The sequence below is a fragment of the Pelodiscus sinensis genome, chromosome 10 (assembly GCF_052426305.1).
Source record: "Pelodiscus sinensis isolate ZL-2025 chromosome 10, ASM5242630v1, whole genome shotgun sequence".
Lineage (NCBI taxonomy): Eukaryota > Metazoa > Chordata > Testudines > Trionychidae > Pelodiscus > Pelodiscus sinensis.
Window position 1 is genome coordinate 17,653,396 of NC_143061.1, and position 18,428 is coordinate 17,671,823.

The following is an 18,428-nucleotide window of genomic DNA, read 5'->3' on the forward strand; positions in this document are numbered from 1 at the left end:
AGTATATAAATCCCTTAAATTTTTATAGACTTTGGACCAAATTCATCCTTGTGTAACTCCATTGATAGGACTGGAATAAGAGTAGGGGAGAATTTTGCCCACTGTACTTATGATCTTCATTATTTTAACCAGATGTACTTTTAAAAATAGGATAAACTTAAAAAACAAAAACTGGTCTGGTAGCACTTTACAAACTTAACAAAACTCTGGTCATCTGAAGAAATGGGCTGTGCCCACGAAAGCTCATGATACCATTGATATGTTTTGTTAGTGTATAAAGTGCTACCAAACCAGTTTTTGTTTTTTAAGTTTATCCTGTACAGACTAATTCGGCTACCTCCTGAAGCTTTTAAGAATAGGTACATCAAATAAATAATTTGGAGGTTGGATTTATGTTAGAAGAGGCACTACTAAACTGAAGAGAAATCCCCAAAATGATACTCACTAATTAAGCGACGAGGAGTCCTGTGGCACTCACTGATTAAGTACATGGAATATAGGATTTCAGTGTTTGCAAATCCTTGTTCTCAAATCAATGTGTGGCACTAATCTTTTAATGGCATTATTCCCTGGGAATATATGATGGATTAAGGAGTCACAATGAGGCAAAGTACAAAAATCCAAATTAATCTCGCTACAGTGGATGATGAGCAGGATGCATTATAAACTATTTTGTTCTAGGGCAGTTTCTGTGCCTATCCTCATCCCAATTTATTACACAGTGAAAGAACTGATGCAAGCATATTCACATGGGGTACTCAGACAGTGGTGTGATCACATACCACCTGCCTGCATATCACCCAAGAGATCAATTGAATCTTTTGTTACCTACAAACGCCAGTTCTTCTCTACAGTGTGGGTGTCCTAGTGAGGGGAAGAAGACTCAGAGAATCTCCAAGCAGGAGTAGAGCAAGTACCCGAAGTGCTCATTGGCGGGAAAGTCGACCATTGCACTGCTGGATAAGGAGGACATGACCAGGCGCATACACTGCAATCTACAGCTCATGCTAATACAGAGCACAAACTGTGTTGTTCCTAAGTAGTATCAGTGTTTACTCCATCACACTGCAACTGTCTGACCAGTATCATCCTGCTCTGCACTGGAATCTCTCTGCTGCTCCCTTTCCCTTCATAGCTCCTGCAAGTAAGGCCAGAGATACACCCTATGGGAAGAGGAAATTAGGTTGCTGCCAACCAGAATTTCCCTCCTTATAGTATTATTCGATGTTCTCGCTGTAGCACTAGATTTTCTGCAGAATCCTTTAAAGACTTGTAGTAATGAAAGCATTTGTGAATGGACAGTATGCCACATAAAATGCTCATGTGAAAGCATTAATGTTAGCTTTACGATAAAGAACTGTAATCAGTCTTCAAGAAATTCCCAAATGCCATAAATACAGATTGTCACAAATTGCAATTTAACTGTCTCTGTGGAGTTGCAATGAGAGTGCAGCATTCTACTCAATCAACTCCTGAACCTTTACTTCAGGAAAAAAGGGTATGTCTAGACTACATGGCTCCATTGACGGAGCCATGTAGATGAGTTTACTAGACATAGGAAAATGAAGCGGTGATTTAATGAATTGCCATTTCATTTACATCAAAATGGCCATAGCACTGTGCTGATCAGCTGTTTGGCGGCACAGCGGGGCAGTCTGGACGCGCCGCAGTCGACAAGGGAAGCCTTTGTCAACTGCTCCGGTAAACCTCATTTCACAAGGCATACCAGAGTGGTCGACAAAGGCTTCCCTTGTCGACCGCGGTGAGTACAGACTGCTCCGCTGTGCTGCCAAGCAGCTGATCGGCACAGCGTGGTGGCCATTTTGATGTAAATGAAGCGGCCATTATTTAAATTGCTGCTTCATTTTCCTATGTCTAGTAAACTCATCTACATGGCTCTGTCTATGGAGCCATGTAGTCTAGACAGACCCAAAGGGAACAACTTGTCCACATTTCAACCCCCTAACACTGGATTCCCAAACAAGAAGGAAAAGAGCAGGGCAAGGTAGTGGGTCAGATAAACTGGAGTTGGTCTGGCAGTGGCAAGAAATGTGAGATGAGGTGCTTGGAGACATGACAAGATGAAATATAGCGAGACGACAAAAGCATAGCTCAGAGGACTGAACCAGTCAGAATGAGCATCACTTATACTGTACAAAGTAACTAGCATCAGGAATCAGGATAACATTATGAGTATGTCTTCAGTGCCACCCTAGTTCAAACTAGAGTGGCTAATGTAGGCATTCGAACTTGCAACTGAAGCCTGGGATTTAAATATCCCGGGCTTTATTTGCATGTTCCTGGGCACTGCCATTTTTAAATACTCCGTAGTTCGAACTACCTGCTTGCGGCTACACGTGGCATGGACTAGGTAGTTTGAATTAAAGCTCCTAATTCAAACTAGTGTTATTCCTCCTGCACTCACCAGAGAGAAGTGAAGCGATGTGGTCTGGAAGCAGAGCGAGCTGGGGCCATGTTGTTCCGCTTTCACTGTGGCTAGAGCCCTCCAAATCTGTAGATATCTGCTTTATAATCCTAAGTATCTGCATATGTGGATGTGAATGCAGATATCTGTGGCTCATTTTTGCTGATACAGATGTGGATACACATTTTGTATCTAGAACACTGAAAATGTGTGGATATCCTCTTTATATCCATGGGTATCTGTATCCACACAGGACTCTATCCATAACTGCCAGTGAGTTAGACCAGACCACTGCTACCCATGCTGGACCTGTCTTCCAGGGTACCTCCAGCCCTTCTAGTCTTCTAGGCCACATTAGTTGGGGGAAGAGGCAGAATGGGGGTGGAGCAAAGGATGAGAAGATTCAAGGAGGCTCAGAGCAGGAAGAGGCAAAGTCTGCAGTTTACGGGGGTTGTCCTGGCCCTTCCCTGAGCTGGGGGAAGGGTCATGGGGCCAATGGCCCCTGATGTCATCTTTCACCAGTCACTCCTGCCCTTCCCTGTACCTTTTCCAATGCCAATATATATATTTGGGGAGGATGGGGTGACCAGACTGCACACAGTATTCAAGATATGAGCAAACCATGGATTTATATAAAGTCTTATGATATTTTCTGTCTTATCTATCACTTTTCTAATTGTTCTTAAGTTCCTGTTAGCCTTTTTAACTGCTGCTTCATATTGAGTGGATGGTTTTAGAGAATTCTCCACCATGACTCCAAGATCTCTTTCTTGAGTGGTAACAGCTAATTTAGACCCCATCATATTATATGTATAGTTGAGATTGCTAGATGCAAAGTAGTGCACATTGGAAAACATACCGCCACCTTCACCTGCACAGTCTTACCTGACAATGGCCCTAACACCTCCCTGTAAATTCAAATACCCCTCCTAATTTCAGTTCCCGGGGAAAACACTGTGTTAGGCCAATACCTCCATTTCTCTGCCAGCAAGGGTAGAAAGTTCACTGCAACACACTCTTTTTCCAGTCTAGTTTAAGCACCTCTTGCACAATTGAGAGACTCTTTCACAGCCTAATACTGTCAAGAAGATTTTCCTGATATTCGCTACAGGTTTTTCCTGTCTTAATCTTATCCTGTTTACTCCTAGCTATACTCCTATGCATCAACCTAGATAATTCCTCCCTCTCCTTGGTGTTTAAACCGTGCAGCTATTTACAGACTGGTATGTTTTCCCACACCACCTGTCTTTTAGCCAAACTATATAATTGCTTTTCAACCATCAGTTCCTTCAGCCCCTATCCTGATAATTTTTGTTGTTCTTTGCCAAATGCCCTCTAGTTTGTCAGTATCTTTGGTGGATCAGGTAGGTTTTGCTGGATACATGATTTATCAGTGGGCCTCTGATCATGATCATAGTAGCTTTCTGTATATTGGGAAGACAGAATTCTTTGAGGATAGAGTTAGTAACTCATCCTCCTTAATTTTTACCATTGTATTATTTGAAAGGATTTAATGCTCACCCTGTGGGCCAGTCTCATAGTCTTGGGCTACGTCTACACTGGCCCCTTCTCCGGAAGAGGCATGCTAATTTCTAACTTTGGAATAGGGAAATCCGCGGGGGATTTAAATATCCCCCGCGAGATTTAAATAAATATGGCCACCGCTTTTTTTCCAGCTTGGGGAAAAGCCGGAAAAGAGCGTCCAGACTGGCGCGATCCTCCGGAATAAAGCCCTATTCCGGAGGATCTCTTATTCTTATTCTTATACTTTCAAGTAGGAATAAGAGATCCTCTGGAATAGGGCTTTATTCCGGAGGATCGCGCCAGTCTGGACGCTCTTTTCCGGCTTTTCCCCAAGCCGGAAAAAAAGCTGCGGCCATGTTTATTTAAATCCCGCGGGGGATATTTAAATCCGCCACGGATTTCCCTATTCCAAAGTTAGAAATTAGCATGCCTCTTCCGGAGAAGGGGCCAGTGTAGACACAGCCTTGGAGTAGAAGGTACTCTGCTTACCCACAAAACAGATATAACACAAGCAATAGCAGAATAAATTTCCATATATTGCCCTATCCATATTCCTCTTCTTGACCCAGAAAAACTGCATCTGCAGAAGAGAGTAGTTCAGACTCCATGAGCCATACAGTCCTTAGATTTTCTTCTATAACTGTAGACAAAAGTGCTTACTAGTAGTCAGGACCAGATTTAGGGGCAAGCAATCCAGGCAACTGAATGGGTGTCAGGCACAGAGTGCTGTAAGGTATTCAAATGTTTAACAGAGAGGGGGGCGCCAAAGATATTCCTCCCCTCGGATGCCATTTGGCATAGGACAGGCCCTGCTAGTAGTAATCATCGTGGTGTGTCTTGGTTTGTGGACTCCTGTCAATCCAGAACTGAACTTTTTTTGCTGCAGTTAAAGACACAGGAACAGCTCCTTCAAACTTTACTCAGACAAAACTGACTTCAGTGGAAGCAAGGTTCTCTTTAAGCTGAGTGGCAATACAACTCTGAGACTGCTTATTCAGCCCCACCCAGTTAGGGGCTCAGGGCTCCACAGAGCTATCTGACTGGGCAGTGCTGATTAAGCAAAGGGAACCTTGAGTGGGAGATATGAGTGAACAAGGATTTCAAGTTTGGCTTATAGAATTGCATCAATTACAGTCCAGACAATCGTGTACTTTATGTGAACAAAAACAAGCAAACTCCTACTGTTTCTCTTACTAAAACATTTCCAACCAAAGTATGCAAACTGTTTAAAGGCTTTGCTTTGTTCACACTCCTATAAGTCCTTTTAGAGTGCACTCAGCAAAGAGGTGGAAGAAACAAAGAGCTTTTTCTTCAGATAGTCTTGTAATTTGATCTATAAACTGACTCAGCCTTTTAAAATCAGCTGCTTCCAACAACCTGTAGGAGGTAAAAAGATCAGTACTGAAGTCCATGCCATGACTTCCTCATTTTTTTACTATTAATTTATTCTAAAAAGAAAACTTGGCAAGACTAGTCAAATGAATTATTCATGGATCTGATTTAAAAAAGAGTGTTTTCTAAATATTTTGGGAGACCTGACAGCTCAAAATCAGCAGAACAAATAGCCCACAACTTGTATTTGATCAGCCCGTTTGTACTGAGCAGCTGATTTCAAATTGGTGAAGACAGAAACTTTTTGCCAAAGGACAACAACAAAATGGAAACACCCTAGAAAATCTGGCACTTACGGAAGAGAGTCCTTCATGTTTAGAGTATGGAGCATTTGTTTTCCAAGCGATGAAAGGGTTTTAAAAGGTGCAACTGATCCTTTATTCCAGAAATGGAAAAGACAGGTAGGTAACTTTGTCTATTAAAATATTTCAGTACCAGTGCATACAAACTTACAAAAGTAAATAGAATTGCTTTACATCATGTATATATAATTCTGCTTTATATTATCTCCCTGTTATGAGAAATGTAGTTTTGACTAATCAAGTAATAAATAATGGTATGTAAAAGTTTTCCTTTCCCACTTCTTAAGCACTTGTCTCTGCACAAACTTTCCAACAAAACACCATTAAAACCAAATAAAACATTTAAAAACAAAACAAAGTTTCATAAAAATTAGCTGTATATAAAAGGAATGTTTCAGCCTAATTGCTGGTATAAGAACTATGTAAGAAGAACCCAGTGTTTCTGATGTTACATTATAATTTTGTTTTTCTTCTGAGAAAAGTAATGCTTGCATTATACCTGAAATTAGCTGGTAAAAGCAAATCACAAGACTTTTCTGGCTTATGTAAATGCAGAGGGTAAACTCCTAGCTTCACTGAAGTCAGTGGGAGCTCTAGAATGTCATCCCCAACATTTGGCAAAGGGATATATGCAAATAATTTTCAGGTAGACTGTTAGGAAGGAGGTGACAAAGGAGCTACCCACCCAGGTATTCCCTTCCACTGATAAGATAAGATGGCTTTTAGAACTACTCTGACCAATGAACTAACATAAAATGGCACCAGCACAGTAGAGACTGTCCATTAGGTCCATTTTGTGCAAAATAGTCGGCACCTCTATTGTGGTGCTGAACACCTGCAGCGCCCTTTGAAGGCATCAGGCATTGCAATGAATTCTGAATCTGGTCCACTGAATGACATACCATTGACACTGATCTGGAGAGAATGGTGGGAAAGCAGATATGAAATTCCTGATCATATACACTGTTATGACAGGGGAAGGGGAAAGTAACCAGTAATAAATGCTGTAAAACACTTCTACTCATGTTTATCAATTTTCCGAAAGGTGTGAACCAGAGTTTCCAGGATAGATGTGAAGGGAGCGTCTTGAAGAGATCTCCATTTCAGCTGATTATGAACCAGATCCAAAGGAAAAAATCCTCTATAGAAAAGGGAAAACATCAGTGCTCACCAAGCACTAGATTCTTCAAGAGTTTACCCACTGGGAAATCTACTGGCAAAAGCAAAGCAGAAAGTGAAGGTGTAGAAATCCATAAGTCTAAAACAGATAGTAAGAATGAGGAGCAAGCTCCTCCTGCAGCAGGTAATGCTGATACCACGGTGTTGGGTGCATTGGAAATAATGAAAGAGTGCTTTGTTTTACTGCCAGACAAAATCCTGTGATTTATTGTTAGTTTATTTTTATGTGTTTTTCTCCTGAGTAAGCCATTGTCATGCTAGGTCTTATCATTTGAGAGACATGAAGTGTGAACTGGGACCCATGTTTCTAGGCTATAGGGAGGGATTAAGCTTTTGAGTTCCTCTTCTTGGTTCCACATGTGAGAGATCAATGACAATGGAAGCTCATCAGTTGCAGAGTTTATGTGGGATATTAGCCCCTGGTGTGGCAGTTTTGGTTTACTTGTGTTTAAGGTCTGACTCTGCCATCCCTGCTACTATAGCAATTTTAAGACAACAGCAAAAGCAGGTATTACTTACCAATTGAGGATGGAAATCAATCTTCTAATTTGAAGGGTGGTTGAAGGTGAGGTTTGCAAAAAGGGAGCAGAGTCAAAATGTGGAAAGAAGGGGTTGCTGTCTTTTGGTCAGTTTTTGGCTGCTCATTTTTGGACGGGTATTATTTAAAATTTCTGTAGGAGTATTTTTACATATTTGCTTACTGTTCCTAAAGGCCAGAATAGGTGCACTGTTACTTATTCATTCCAATTTGTAAGAAAGTAAGATGAAAGAGGAATTGTTGTGCAGACCCAAGACCTTCTAAGAGCCACCCCAGTATCTATTGGACATGCATAAAATAGGGTGGAAACAGTACTCAGAGCTGTCCCTGAAGGGTGAGCAGAAGCACTGTGGGGTTGCACTACAAGGACTAATTGAACTGGTGAAGCTGTGTTGACTGTTTCCAGTCTATACCAGCACTGTAATGGGCTGAACTGAGGTGCTTATAATACTAGTGCAGGACTAGTGCAGGGGTAACCATACACAGTATACATCTGATTAGTGATTTACACTAATTTTCATGTGCTTGAACTGGTCCTGTTAATATCAAAAGTCTTCAGTGTAGACCAGCCCAAGACTTCCACAGGAAGATTTTTTTCTCATTCAGCATCAGGTACCATCAACAGGGCATGGTGCACTTGTACCCATTACTCATGGTAACAATGGACAACTAACATGGTTCAGAGGTTCCACTAGTGGCCTCTAAAATGGGAATGCAGCCATTCCACAAATTCCATCAGAGTTAATATGTTTTATGTCATGTCTTAAGCTGACAATTGTAGTTACACAAAACAAAATCTCATCAATTAGATTGCTTGTAAAGGTAACCACAACCCTGTTTTTGGTTATGCAGACAAACCTCCTCATCTCATTTCCAAAACAGACACAACATCTGGTATATGGAGAGTTAAGCAATTCATGCACAGACTGGGTAGGAAGCCCAACAGGAAGAATAGGGACCTAAATAATTGTGCATTAGAGGCAACTGATTTAATGGAGCTAGGTAAGCATTAGCTACTTATGGAACAGAGTTTTCTATTCTTATTTGCCAATGAAATAGTTCAATCCCACTTTCCCCCGCTTTCCTTCTCCTTTCTTCCTATTCAGCATTTTCATATGATGATCCCAAAGCATTTTGCAAGCATTCAGTAACAATTTAAGCCACACAGCAATGCTGCAAGGGAGATAGATATCCTTATACCCTTTCTACAGATAGGAAAGCTGAGGTGTACAGAGTTTTATTCTGAAGACAAATCATTCTGTATCATATTATATTAGTTTAGAAAAGCACCTTTACATTGGGACATATTGACATACACACACATTTACAAATTAAATGGGTTATATTTGCTGCTGTTGTTTTTTTTACCTCTAGTTGCTGTGTTACCTTTTCTACCAGAGCTGGAAGAGCTCAATCTTTCCTGGAATGATTCTATAGGAAGAGCTCTGAAACCCCTTACTCTTCAGCTCCATAATGTGAGCAAGTTAAAAACTCTCCAACTAAACAACTGTGCATTGACAGATGAGGATGTTACTTCTTTAGGTACAGTATGGCAGTTACATTTAATTCTCAAACAACTCATTACCAAGGGTCTGTTGTGAGCCATTACATCTGTACTTGTCACACCACAGCGGCCAGAAATCTTAGTCTTTGTCTCCACATGGACAGTGTAAACTCCCAGCTATACTTGTGAGTTACTGTATACATAGGACTAGTCTCACTGAGTTCAGTGGGGTTATTCATTGGGAAAAAGTTGCTCATATGCAGAATGGTTGAAGAATTGGGATCTGTTTGTTCAAGTGCAACAAAATTGCTCAATCGGAGTAACATTTTAAGAAGCAGGATTAAAATGCCTACTGGTGGACTGCTCGGAATTGGAAGATAAGATCACAGCATGGTAAGTTGAGGCCATTTTCCTTCAATGGCAGATACAGCAGTTCCCTGCAGATGATGATATACTGATATGTTTTGGAAGAGACATGCTGTCTATTCAGTGTGAGCATTCAAGATCCCTCAGCATTTTTTGTAAGAAATTTGGCCAAGTTTTTCCTTCCTCTTACTGTTTTGCTGTAATTGGCTGCAACTAGCCACCCCACCAAGAGTGAAGTTTCATTTTAGATATGGTAATTGTATAACACTGTAGAACTGTGCCACCTCCAGTCAGACAGTCTGTGCTGTTAAGGAGGGTGAAAGGCTCAATGGGAACAGACGGAAACCATCCCATACTTGGGACCCTCCTTCTAGATGATGTTATGGTATCCTCTCGCACTGAGGATACCTGGGAGCTCCCGTCATTAGGAAAAGGCAGGTGTTAGTAATGGGGGATTCAATCATTAGAAACATAGATAATTGGGTTTATGATGACCAGGAGAACCGTATAGTGACTTGCCTTCCTGGTATCAAGGTTGTGGATCTCTTGAGACTTCTAGATAGACTTAATGTGTAATGTTGGGGAGGAGCCAGTGGTTATGGTACATGTAGGTACCAGTGACATAAGAAAGGGTAGGAGGGAGGTTCTGGATGCCAAATTTAGGCTGCTAAGAAAGAGATTGAAATCCAGGACCTCTATGGTAGCATTCTCTGAAATGCTTCCAGTTCTATGCACAAGGCCGGGTAGGCAGACAGAATTTCAGAGTCTCAATGTGTGGATGAGAAGATGGTATAAAGAGGAGGGATCTTAGATTTATTAGGAACTGAGGAAACTTTTGGTATAGAGGAAACCTATACAGGAATGAGGGACTCCACCTAAACCAAAATGGAACCAGATTGCTGGCATTTAACATTAAAAAGGTCATAGAACAGTTTTTAAACTAAGGGCGAGGGGGAAAGGTGATGGGTGCGGAGTAGCACATGGATCAGACAGAGACATCCCTTATGGAAGGGTGTGTTAATAGAGATTCTCTGTTATAATCAGGAAGAGAGGATGAAAGATGATAAAATATGGGTAAGATCAGATGAGAAACAATGAAATAAAAAAGAGTCTAACACATTAGGAAATGGCAGACTGATAAATAGAGACAAATTTTTAAAGTGCTTATACACAAATGCTAGAAGTCTAATAATAAGATGGGTGAACTAGAGTGCCTCATATTAAAGGAGGATGTTGATATAATAGGAATCACAGAAACTTGGTGGAATGAGAACAATCAGTGGGATACCGTCATACCAGAGTACAAAATATATCAGAAGGATAGAACAGGTCATGCTGGTGGGGGGTGGCACTATACGTGAAAGAAAACATAGAATCAAATGAAGTAAAAATCTTAAATGAATCAAAATGTTTCATAGACTCTCTATGGATAGTAATTCCATGCTCTGCTAATAAGAAAATAGCAGTAGGGATATATTATTGACCATCTGACCAGGATAGTGATAGTGACCATGAAATGCTAAGGGAGATTAGAGAGATTAGCAAAATAAAAAGCTCAATAATAGTGGGGGATTTCAGCTATACCTATATTGACTGGGTACACATCACCTCAGGTTGGCATGCAGAGATAAAATTTCTTGATACATTAAATGACTGCTTCTTGGAGCAGCTGGTTCTGGAACTCACAAAGGGAGAGGCAGTTCTTGATTTAGTCCTAACTGGAGCACAGGATCTGGTCCAAGAGGTAAATATAACTGGACCACTTGGAAATAGCAACCATAATGTAATAAAATTTAACATCCCTGTGGTAGGAAAAACACCACAGCAGCCCAACACTGTGGCATTAAATCTTGCCGCCTGTCTACACTGGCCGCAAGTATTTGCGCATGAACACTGATGTTGTAATGTACGAAATCAGTGCTTCTTGCGCAAATACTCCGACGCTCCCGCTCAGGAATAAGCACTCTTGTGCAAGTGTTCTTGTGCAAGAGGCCAGTGTAGACAGACAGTCAAGACATTTTGCACAAAGGCAGTCTAAACGGAAAAAAGCCTTAGTCGCTGCTTGGACGCTCCGTACCTGCAAGCAGCTCTGGACTTCCTAGTAACTCGAGACCCCTTAAAGGCAGACGCAGCCTGCAGAGGCCATGAGGCAGAAGCCTTTCTGCTGCCTCTGCTCAAAGCTGTGCCATGCTGCTACTGCCGTTCCCAAAAGCCACCAGAGCAGGGTGACAGCTCCAGGGGGGAACAGCCACCCGCACCCCCAGTGCAGGAGGCCCCAAGGGGCCAAAAACGGATCCCATCCTGGTCTGCAAGGGAGCTGGAGGCCCTCCTGTACCTCTGGGAAGAAGAGGAGGCCCTCCATGACACCCGCTTCCGTCGCGGCAATGCGGATATCTTTGACCACATGGCCCAGGCGCTCTTCCACGAGGGACATCCAGCCCGGACCCTTGAGCAAGTCCGGGCTAAGGTGAAAGAGCTGCGCCTGGGCTACGTCCTGGCCAGTGAGGGCCAGGGGGCAGGAACCGACACCTGCCCCCACTACCAGCGGCTCCACCGCATCCTGGGCCAGGCACCACCCCAGAGACCGTCCATCCCTATGGACACCTGCAGGCACCCCCCATCACCAGGACCAGCGAGGCGGGGGAGGAAGAAGAGCCAGCCAGTGGGTCGGAGGACGAGGCCAGCACTGCCACCCTCCACACAGAGGCCCCCTCCGGCAGCCCTGATGTCTCCCGTGCGTCCTTGAAGGCCGGGAAAGGATCCACCGGTGAGTGTTGCACTTTGCACTCACAAGGGCGGGTGGGGGAGCCAGGCGCCTGGAGGGGGGAGCGGGAGAGCACATCACTCAGGCCACGTGAACTGCACGCTGTGTAGCATTAGCAGTATGCAGCACATGCAACCACGTGCAGCCTGGTGACCAAGCGGCACGTGGCCGTGGCAGGCAGCTCCAGGGCACGTTTGGGACCGTGCTACTCTCACACATCTGGCAGGACCAGGGGGGAAGTGTGGATGCCGGCTGGAACCAGCAAGGGCCCCAGGGGCTCAGGCCAGACCCGCACCTCCGCAAGGGTGCAGCACACAGAACGGCACACTGTTCCATGCCTGGCTGTGAGGCACAGCCAGCTGCTCCTGGGAAAACCGCAGCATCACAGCCCTGTGAGCATGGCCCCCACTGAGCCTCTCACCTGCTCCTGGTGCCTTGGCTGGCCCCCTGAGGGAAGTCCCCACTGCGGCCACACATGCCCCTGGGCTACTGTGTGTGAAGGCTAGTGGGAGGGGGAGGGGGGGAAGCACTCGGGCCGGCCTTAGGGCCACCTGAGTTTTGCTGCAAGGATGGTACACTCCCCAGTCACTCTCCTGGTTCCATCCAGGAGACATCCCACATGTTGGGGATTTGAAAACCCAGACCACGTCTGCCAGATGTGCTCCCAGGCACTGTGTGGGGATTCATCTCGCTCCCTGTCAAATGCCACTGATTAGCCCAAAGCCTCACAGCCTCCACCGGCAGGGAGTTCCATAGGTTAACACAACAAAAGCACCCTCCCACCCCCCAAGGGGCCAGGACACAGACTGGTGGTTACAATACATGGAGGAGGACCCTACTCCAGGGGCAGTCCTGTATGCAAACATACAACACAAAGGGAAAAGGGGGTAACCGAGTGGGCCCAAGCCACACTACTATGGTGTCACCTGGGCTCAGGGGAGGGTATGAGGTGTAGGGACAGTGGCCGGGCTGCCTGACTGACCCATCCTTTCTTCTGTTCCCTGCAGTGGGACCAAGCAGAAGCAGGGGACCCTCCAGCCCTGTGGCAGTGGCAGCACCCCCAGCCATCCAACCACCAAGGCGGTGGGTCTGGCAGCGGGACCAGCTCCTTCGGCGGCATGTGCAGGCCATCGAACAGGTGGAGGCAGCCATCACGCGCCGGGTGGAGGCAGACCTAGAATGGCGCCAGTAGGCCTGGGGCCCCTTCCAGGCCCAGTGCGTGCGCATGGCAGATGCCATTTCCACCCTCACCGCGCACATTGGCCAGGCCATTTATTATGGCATGGCCTTGCCCCGTGCACCTGCCATCTCTCCCATAGCAATGCATCCTGCCCCCGCAATGGCCTCTCCTGCCCCCGCAATGGCCCCTCCTGCTCTTGCCCCTACCCCTTCTGCAATGGCCCCTCCTGCTCCTGCCCCTCCTGCCCACCTCCCCGTGCTGTCTGCCCCAACGCGGCCTCACCCCCATGTGCAGGTCCACCCCCGCAGAAGCAGTTGCAGGGGCCACCCCTCCCAGCAGTAGCTCACCCCCGTCCCAGTTGAGAGCCTCCTCCTCCTCCCAGTTGAAAGCCTCCCCCCCACACCATCCTACATCTCACTCCTCCCCATTGTAAAGAAAAAGTTCCAATTTTGTGTTTTAAAAAAAAACTGTGGTGTTGTTTGTTGGGAGGGGAGGGGAGGGGAGGATAGGGGATGGGAGGCAGATGTAAAGGGAGACAGAGGCGACCCTACTATGGGGCCTGGAGAACATCTCCATCAGGGCCTCCCGGATGCGCACCCCATCGTGGTGTGCCTGGCGGATGGCAGCTGTGCAGGGCTGTTCGTAGGCCTGGCTCTCGCCTGCCATCCATGACAGGAGGAAGGCCTCCCCCCTCAGCTCCACAAGATTGTGGAGCACGCAGCACATGGCCACTACCTCCGGGACATTCTGCTCACCCATCTCCAGACGAGTGAGCAAACAACGGAACTGGGCTTTCAGACGCCTGAAGGCGCACTCCACTTGGTTGTGGGCCCGGTTGAGGTGGTCGTTGAACCGGGCCCGGTTGTGGTCCGGCTGTCCTGTATAGGGCCGCATTAGCCAGGGCAGCAGAGGGTAGGCCGCATCCCCCACAACACATGTGGGTGTGGGCACATCCCCGACAGTAAATTCCCGGTGGGGGAAGTAAGTGCCTGCCTCCAGCCTGCCAAACAGGCCAGAGTTGCGTAGGTTGCGGACGTCATGTGCCCTGCTGGATCAGCCTGCATAAATGTCCAGGAAGCAGCCACGGTGGTCCACGAGGGCCTGGGGTACAATTGAGAAGTACCCCTTTCTGTTTATAAAATGGGCCGCTCGATGCTCCGGGGCATAGACGGGGATGTGGATTGCATCCAGGGCTCCCCCGCAGTTGGGGAACCCGAGGGTAGCAAAGCTGGCCACCATAGCCTCCACGTCGCGCAGGCGGATGACTCTCGGGAGCAGGATGTCATTGATGGCATGGACAACCTGCAGAAGGGTGCAGAGAAACACAGGGGAACACATCACATAAGGCAGGGTGAGTGCGTGCTCCCTTGCCCCCCCCCCCCCCCGTGATGCCCTCTGTCTTCACACACACACACACACGCACCGGGGGCCCCCCCCCCCACCAGCAGGCCTGTGCTAGGGAGGGACGGCCTAAACCCCTGGGTGACCCAGTCTGGAGTCTTGCCTGCCCCTGGGCATGGAGTGCAGCACCCTCCCCCGATCCCCTGGGACTTACCTGCATGACAACGGCACCGACGGTCAATCTGCCCACCCCGAACTCGTGTGCCACCGATCGGTAGCTGTCCGGGGTGGCCAGCTTCCATAGTGCGATGGCGACTCTCTTGTCCACCGGGATGGGTGCTCGCAGCCTGGTGGTGGTTCTCTGGAGCATAGGGGTGAACCAGGCACACAGCTCCAGGAACATCTGCTTTCGCATGCGAAAGTTCCGGAGCCATTGCTGGTCGTCCCATTGCCCCAGGACCAGCTAGTCCCACCAGTTGGTACTGGTGTCCAGTCTCCACAATAGCCTCTCCACACTGGTGTGGGGATGTCACAGGGACGCCATGGCCTCCCTGGTGAGGGAGTCCAGAGCGACCTGCGCCTCAAGGTCCTGGATGAGGACTGCAGCAGCCTGCAGCAGCAGCTGCAGACACTCCAAAATGGCCGGAAGGGGCCAGAGCAGGCACATGGCCGCCCCTGGCTCCATGGCACAAGAAACAAGCTGAGCTACAAAAATCAGCCAAAGGCACTAAAGGCACAAGGCAGTGATGTCCAAAAAGGCAGAGGGCAACCACAAATGGAACTGCTACGGCTGTCAGAGGTCCTGTAGCACGCAGCAGGAGAGAAATGAGTGTCCGGGGAGATCCCTTTAAGCACGTGTCTCAAAGGAGCTCCAACCCCCACCCCCAGAAAGGGCTGCTGCCCATTTGCCCTCTTCAAAATGGTTCCGGGCTTCTGCTTTTGCGCAAAAGTGTCCTGCCAATGTAGACGCGCTTTTGCGCAAAAGCGCATCGTTCTTACGATGAGTCCTGGACCAGTATAGACGCTCTCCTGCGCAAATACTTGTAACGCAAAAACTCTTGCGTTAAAAGTATTTGCGCAAAATCATGCCAGTGTAGACGCATCCTAGGGGTTTGGAATGGGATCCATATGAAGAGGGATTAAAAAGACTGGGACTTTTCATCTTAAAAAAGAGGAGACTAAGGGGAGATATGATAGAGGTCTATAAAATCATGACTGGTATGGTAAAAGTGAATAAAGTTATTTACTTGTTCTCATAACATAGGAACTAGGGGTCACCAAATTAAATTAATAGGTAGAGGGTTTAAAACAAACAAAAGGAAGTTTTTCTTCATGCAGCGCACGGTGGAACTCCTTGCAAAAGGATGTCGTGAAGACCAGGACTTCAACAGGGTTCAAAAAAGAACTAGATAAATTCATGGAGTTTAGGTCTATCAATGGCTATTAGCCAGTATAGGCAGGAATGGAGTCCCTATCCTCTGTTTATCAGAGGCTGGAAATTGATGACAGGAGACAGATCACATGATTACCTTTTCTGTTCACTCTACCTCTGGGGCATCAGGCATTGGCTGCTGTTGGAAGACAGGATCCTGGGCTAGATGGATCTTTAGTCTGATACAGTATGGTTTTTCTTTTGTTCTTTAGAGGCCCTGATCTTGCAGACATTTACCACTGAACATAGAATTTACTACTGTGAATGAGCTCACTGTGTCCATATAAATGAAGGGCAAACCCAGTGGAGTTTGAAGTTCTGCAAAGTTTATGGAATATTTTGAAGGTTCACAAACTATGCCATGGGCTAGAATTTGCTTTGAATTTTTTGTGTAATTTTTTTTCTCGCTACTTTTTTCATACTCTTTACATGTTTTCTTTCTTCTGTGTTTTATTCATTGGAAAAGGTAGAGTATGTTTTTTCTCTCTAGCCTATCTCTGCTCTGGTTTCCACCTCAGCCTTTGCTTAAGGGGATGAAAATCTGATGGTGGCTGAGTTGAACCACCCTGTGTTTGGGTGCTTTCCTAAGAATCTCCCAGCCAGCAGCTCTAGAGCACCCCTAAGGCAGGCTGGACTCTTTCCCTGCCACAGCCCCAGACCGCTTAAAACTGCTCCCTCCATGTGGCTCTCCGCTCTGGGAGAGGGAGAGGCTTGTGCTGCCCTCAACCCCAAAGCCAATCTCTCAACTCCTATTGGCTAGTTGTTTCTGGCCAATAGAAATTGAGGATTGGGCTGGAAGTGAGGAGATCACACAAAGCTTCCCCACTTCCTCCAGAGCAGAGAGGCACACAAAGCAGTGCTCGGCTTAATTCAGTGGCTTCTGAGTGCCTGAAGATCCCAGCGGGGTGTCTGCGGGCTGGATCTGGTGGCTTGGCATGCTGGATTTGGCCCATGAGAGGTATTTTGCCTACCCCTGGTCTAAACTTGCTCAAGTTGATTCTCTTTGCTAGAAATGATGCTTTTAAAGATTCATAAACAGCTCTGAGAGGACTTTTTCCTTCTTAACTCTGGCCTTATCCAAGATGGCATCAGTGTTGCCAACTTACATGATTTGTCATGATAATTATTGTTTTCCTTAAAGTCCCAGCTCCTGGAGTCAAATGGATATGTGATTATTTCAGCTTTCATTCTTAAAGAAAAAGTGAGTTTCTAGCCCTTGTGGCTGTGGAGAAAATGAAAAAATTGACCCCCAAACATTCTAAAGGCTCAAAAAGCAAAGGGCAAATAAAAAGAAACCAAATCTATTTTTTTTTACATAATCTCATTATTTCAAAGCCAGTCTCATTATTTTCACTGGACCTGACCCATGATATTTGTACCTTTGGAGCTGGCAATACTGTGGTCTCTAGATGTAGTGCAGAGGAAGTTGGAAATTTGCAAGGTATCTAAAAAATCAGAGTTATAAAGGATAATCCATACAGCTTTTCCACTTATGCAGATATCCCAGTATATTATGGATTCTGGATCTTTGTCACAGGTTTACAGGGAAACTCGAGCATTGTGATTTTTTTTTTCTAAGAGTCAGGGGTGGAAAGTAGGAGAGATGTGTGTGTTACATAGCACATATATTTATGCAACAAGAAATCACCTGATATGCACCATTTTTTTTCAAAGAAGAAGGTAAAACAAAACTGAATAATTAAAATGAGAAAGAAATAACTAGAGACATATCTTCATATTGTGTGAAATTGCATTTTTATCCTGTACTTAAAAGAGTGTCTAGTACAGAGATTCATCTTAGACTTCTGGGTGCCTTGTAACAGGTGATGCACTTGAAACCATTCCTCACCTTGAAGAACTGGATTTATCCTGGAATAATAACATAGGTGGAAAACTATCCCTCTTGACCAAAAGATTCCAGAAAGGGTGCAAGATCAAAATCTTAAAATTTACAGATTGCAGTCTAACAGCAAAAGATGGAGAATCTTTAGGTAAGTGTATTTCACATACCTATGTTAAAATACTGGTGCTTCATAATTGTAACTGTTTTGATTTCTGTTTTAGCATTTTACAAAGTCAATATTAAGCTTACTATTGATTGAAAGTTACTAAATTTCTGGTTGGCCATTATAACATTATCTGTATTGGTTTCCAAACAAGCCCTTTCTTTCTAACCATATGAGATTGGATAAGTTTCTAGTTGTAGCATGGGTTTGAGAGGAAAGATATCTGTGTTTCAAATCTCAATGCTGCCAATAATTTCAGGTATGACCTTGGAAAAATCACTTGAACCAACATTTTCAAAGTTGAGAGCCTAAAATTAGACATAGCTGAGAGACTCAAATTTAAGCATATAATAAAAGTGGCCTGATTTTTCATAGGTCTAGATTTGAGACTCTACAAATAGAGACTGAAATGAGAGTTTCAAGTGCTGAGCCTCTCTGAAAATCAGGACATTTACATTTATGTGACTAAATTTGG

General features: G+C 45.5%; 1 protein-coding gene across 5 annotated transcripts in view; it reads left to right on the plus strand.

Annotated features, from left to right (window-relative positions):
• LRRC31 (leucine rich repeat containing 31) overlaps positions 1–18,428 on the plus strand; it is a 180,574-nt gene that overhangs the window by 139,167 nt on the left and 22,979 nt on the right. For 4 of the 5 annotated variants that reach the window (XM_089780767.1, XM_075937909.2, XM_089780766.1 and 1 more), the window contains 4 exons: positions 6,689–6,946; positions 8,213–8,362; positions 8,735–8,902; positions 17,771–17,938. In XM_089780767.1, coding sequence (XP_089636893.1) covers positions 6,689–6,946; positions 8,213–8,362; positions 8,735–8,902; positions 17,771–17,938 — 744 coding nt within the window. Of the gene's footprint in view, positions 1–4,520; positions 5,743–6,688; positions 6,947–8,212; positions 8,363–8,734; positions 8,903–17,770; positions 17,939–18,428 lie in introns of those variants that run through there. The other variant, XM_014573482.4, reaches the window with a different exon arrangement.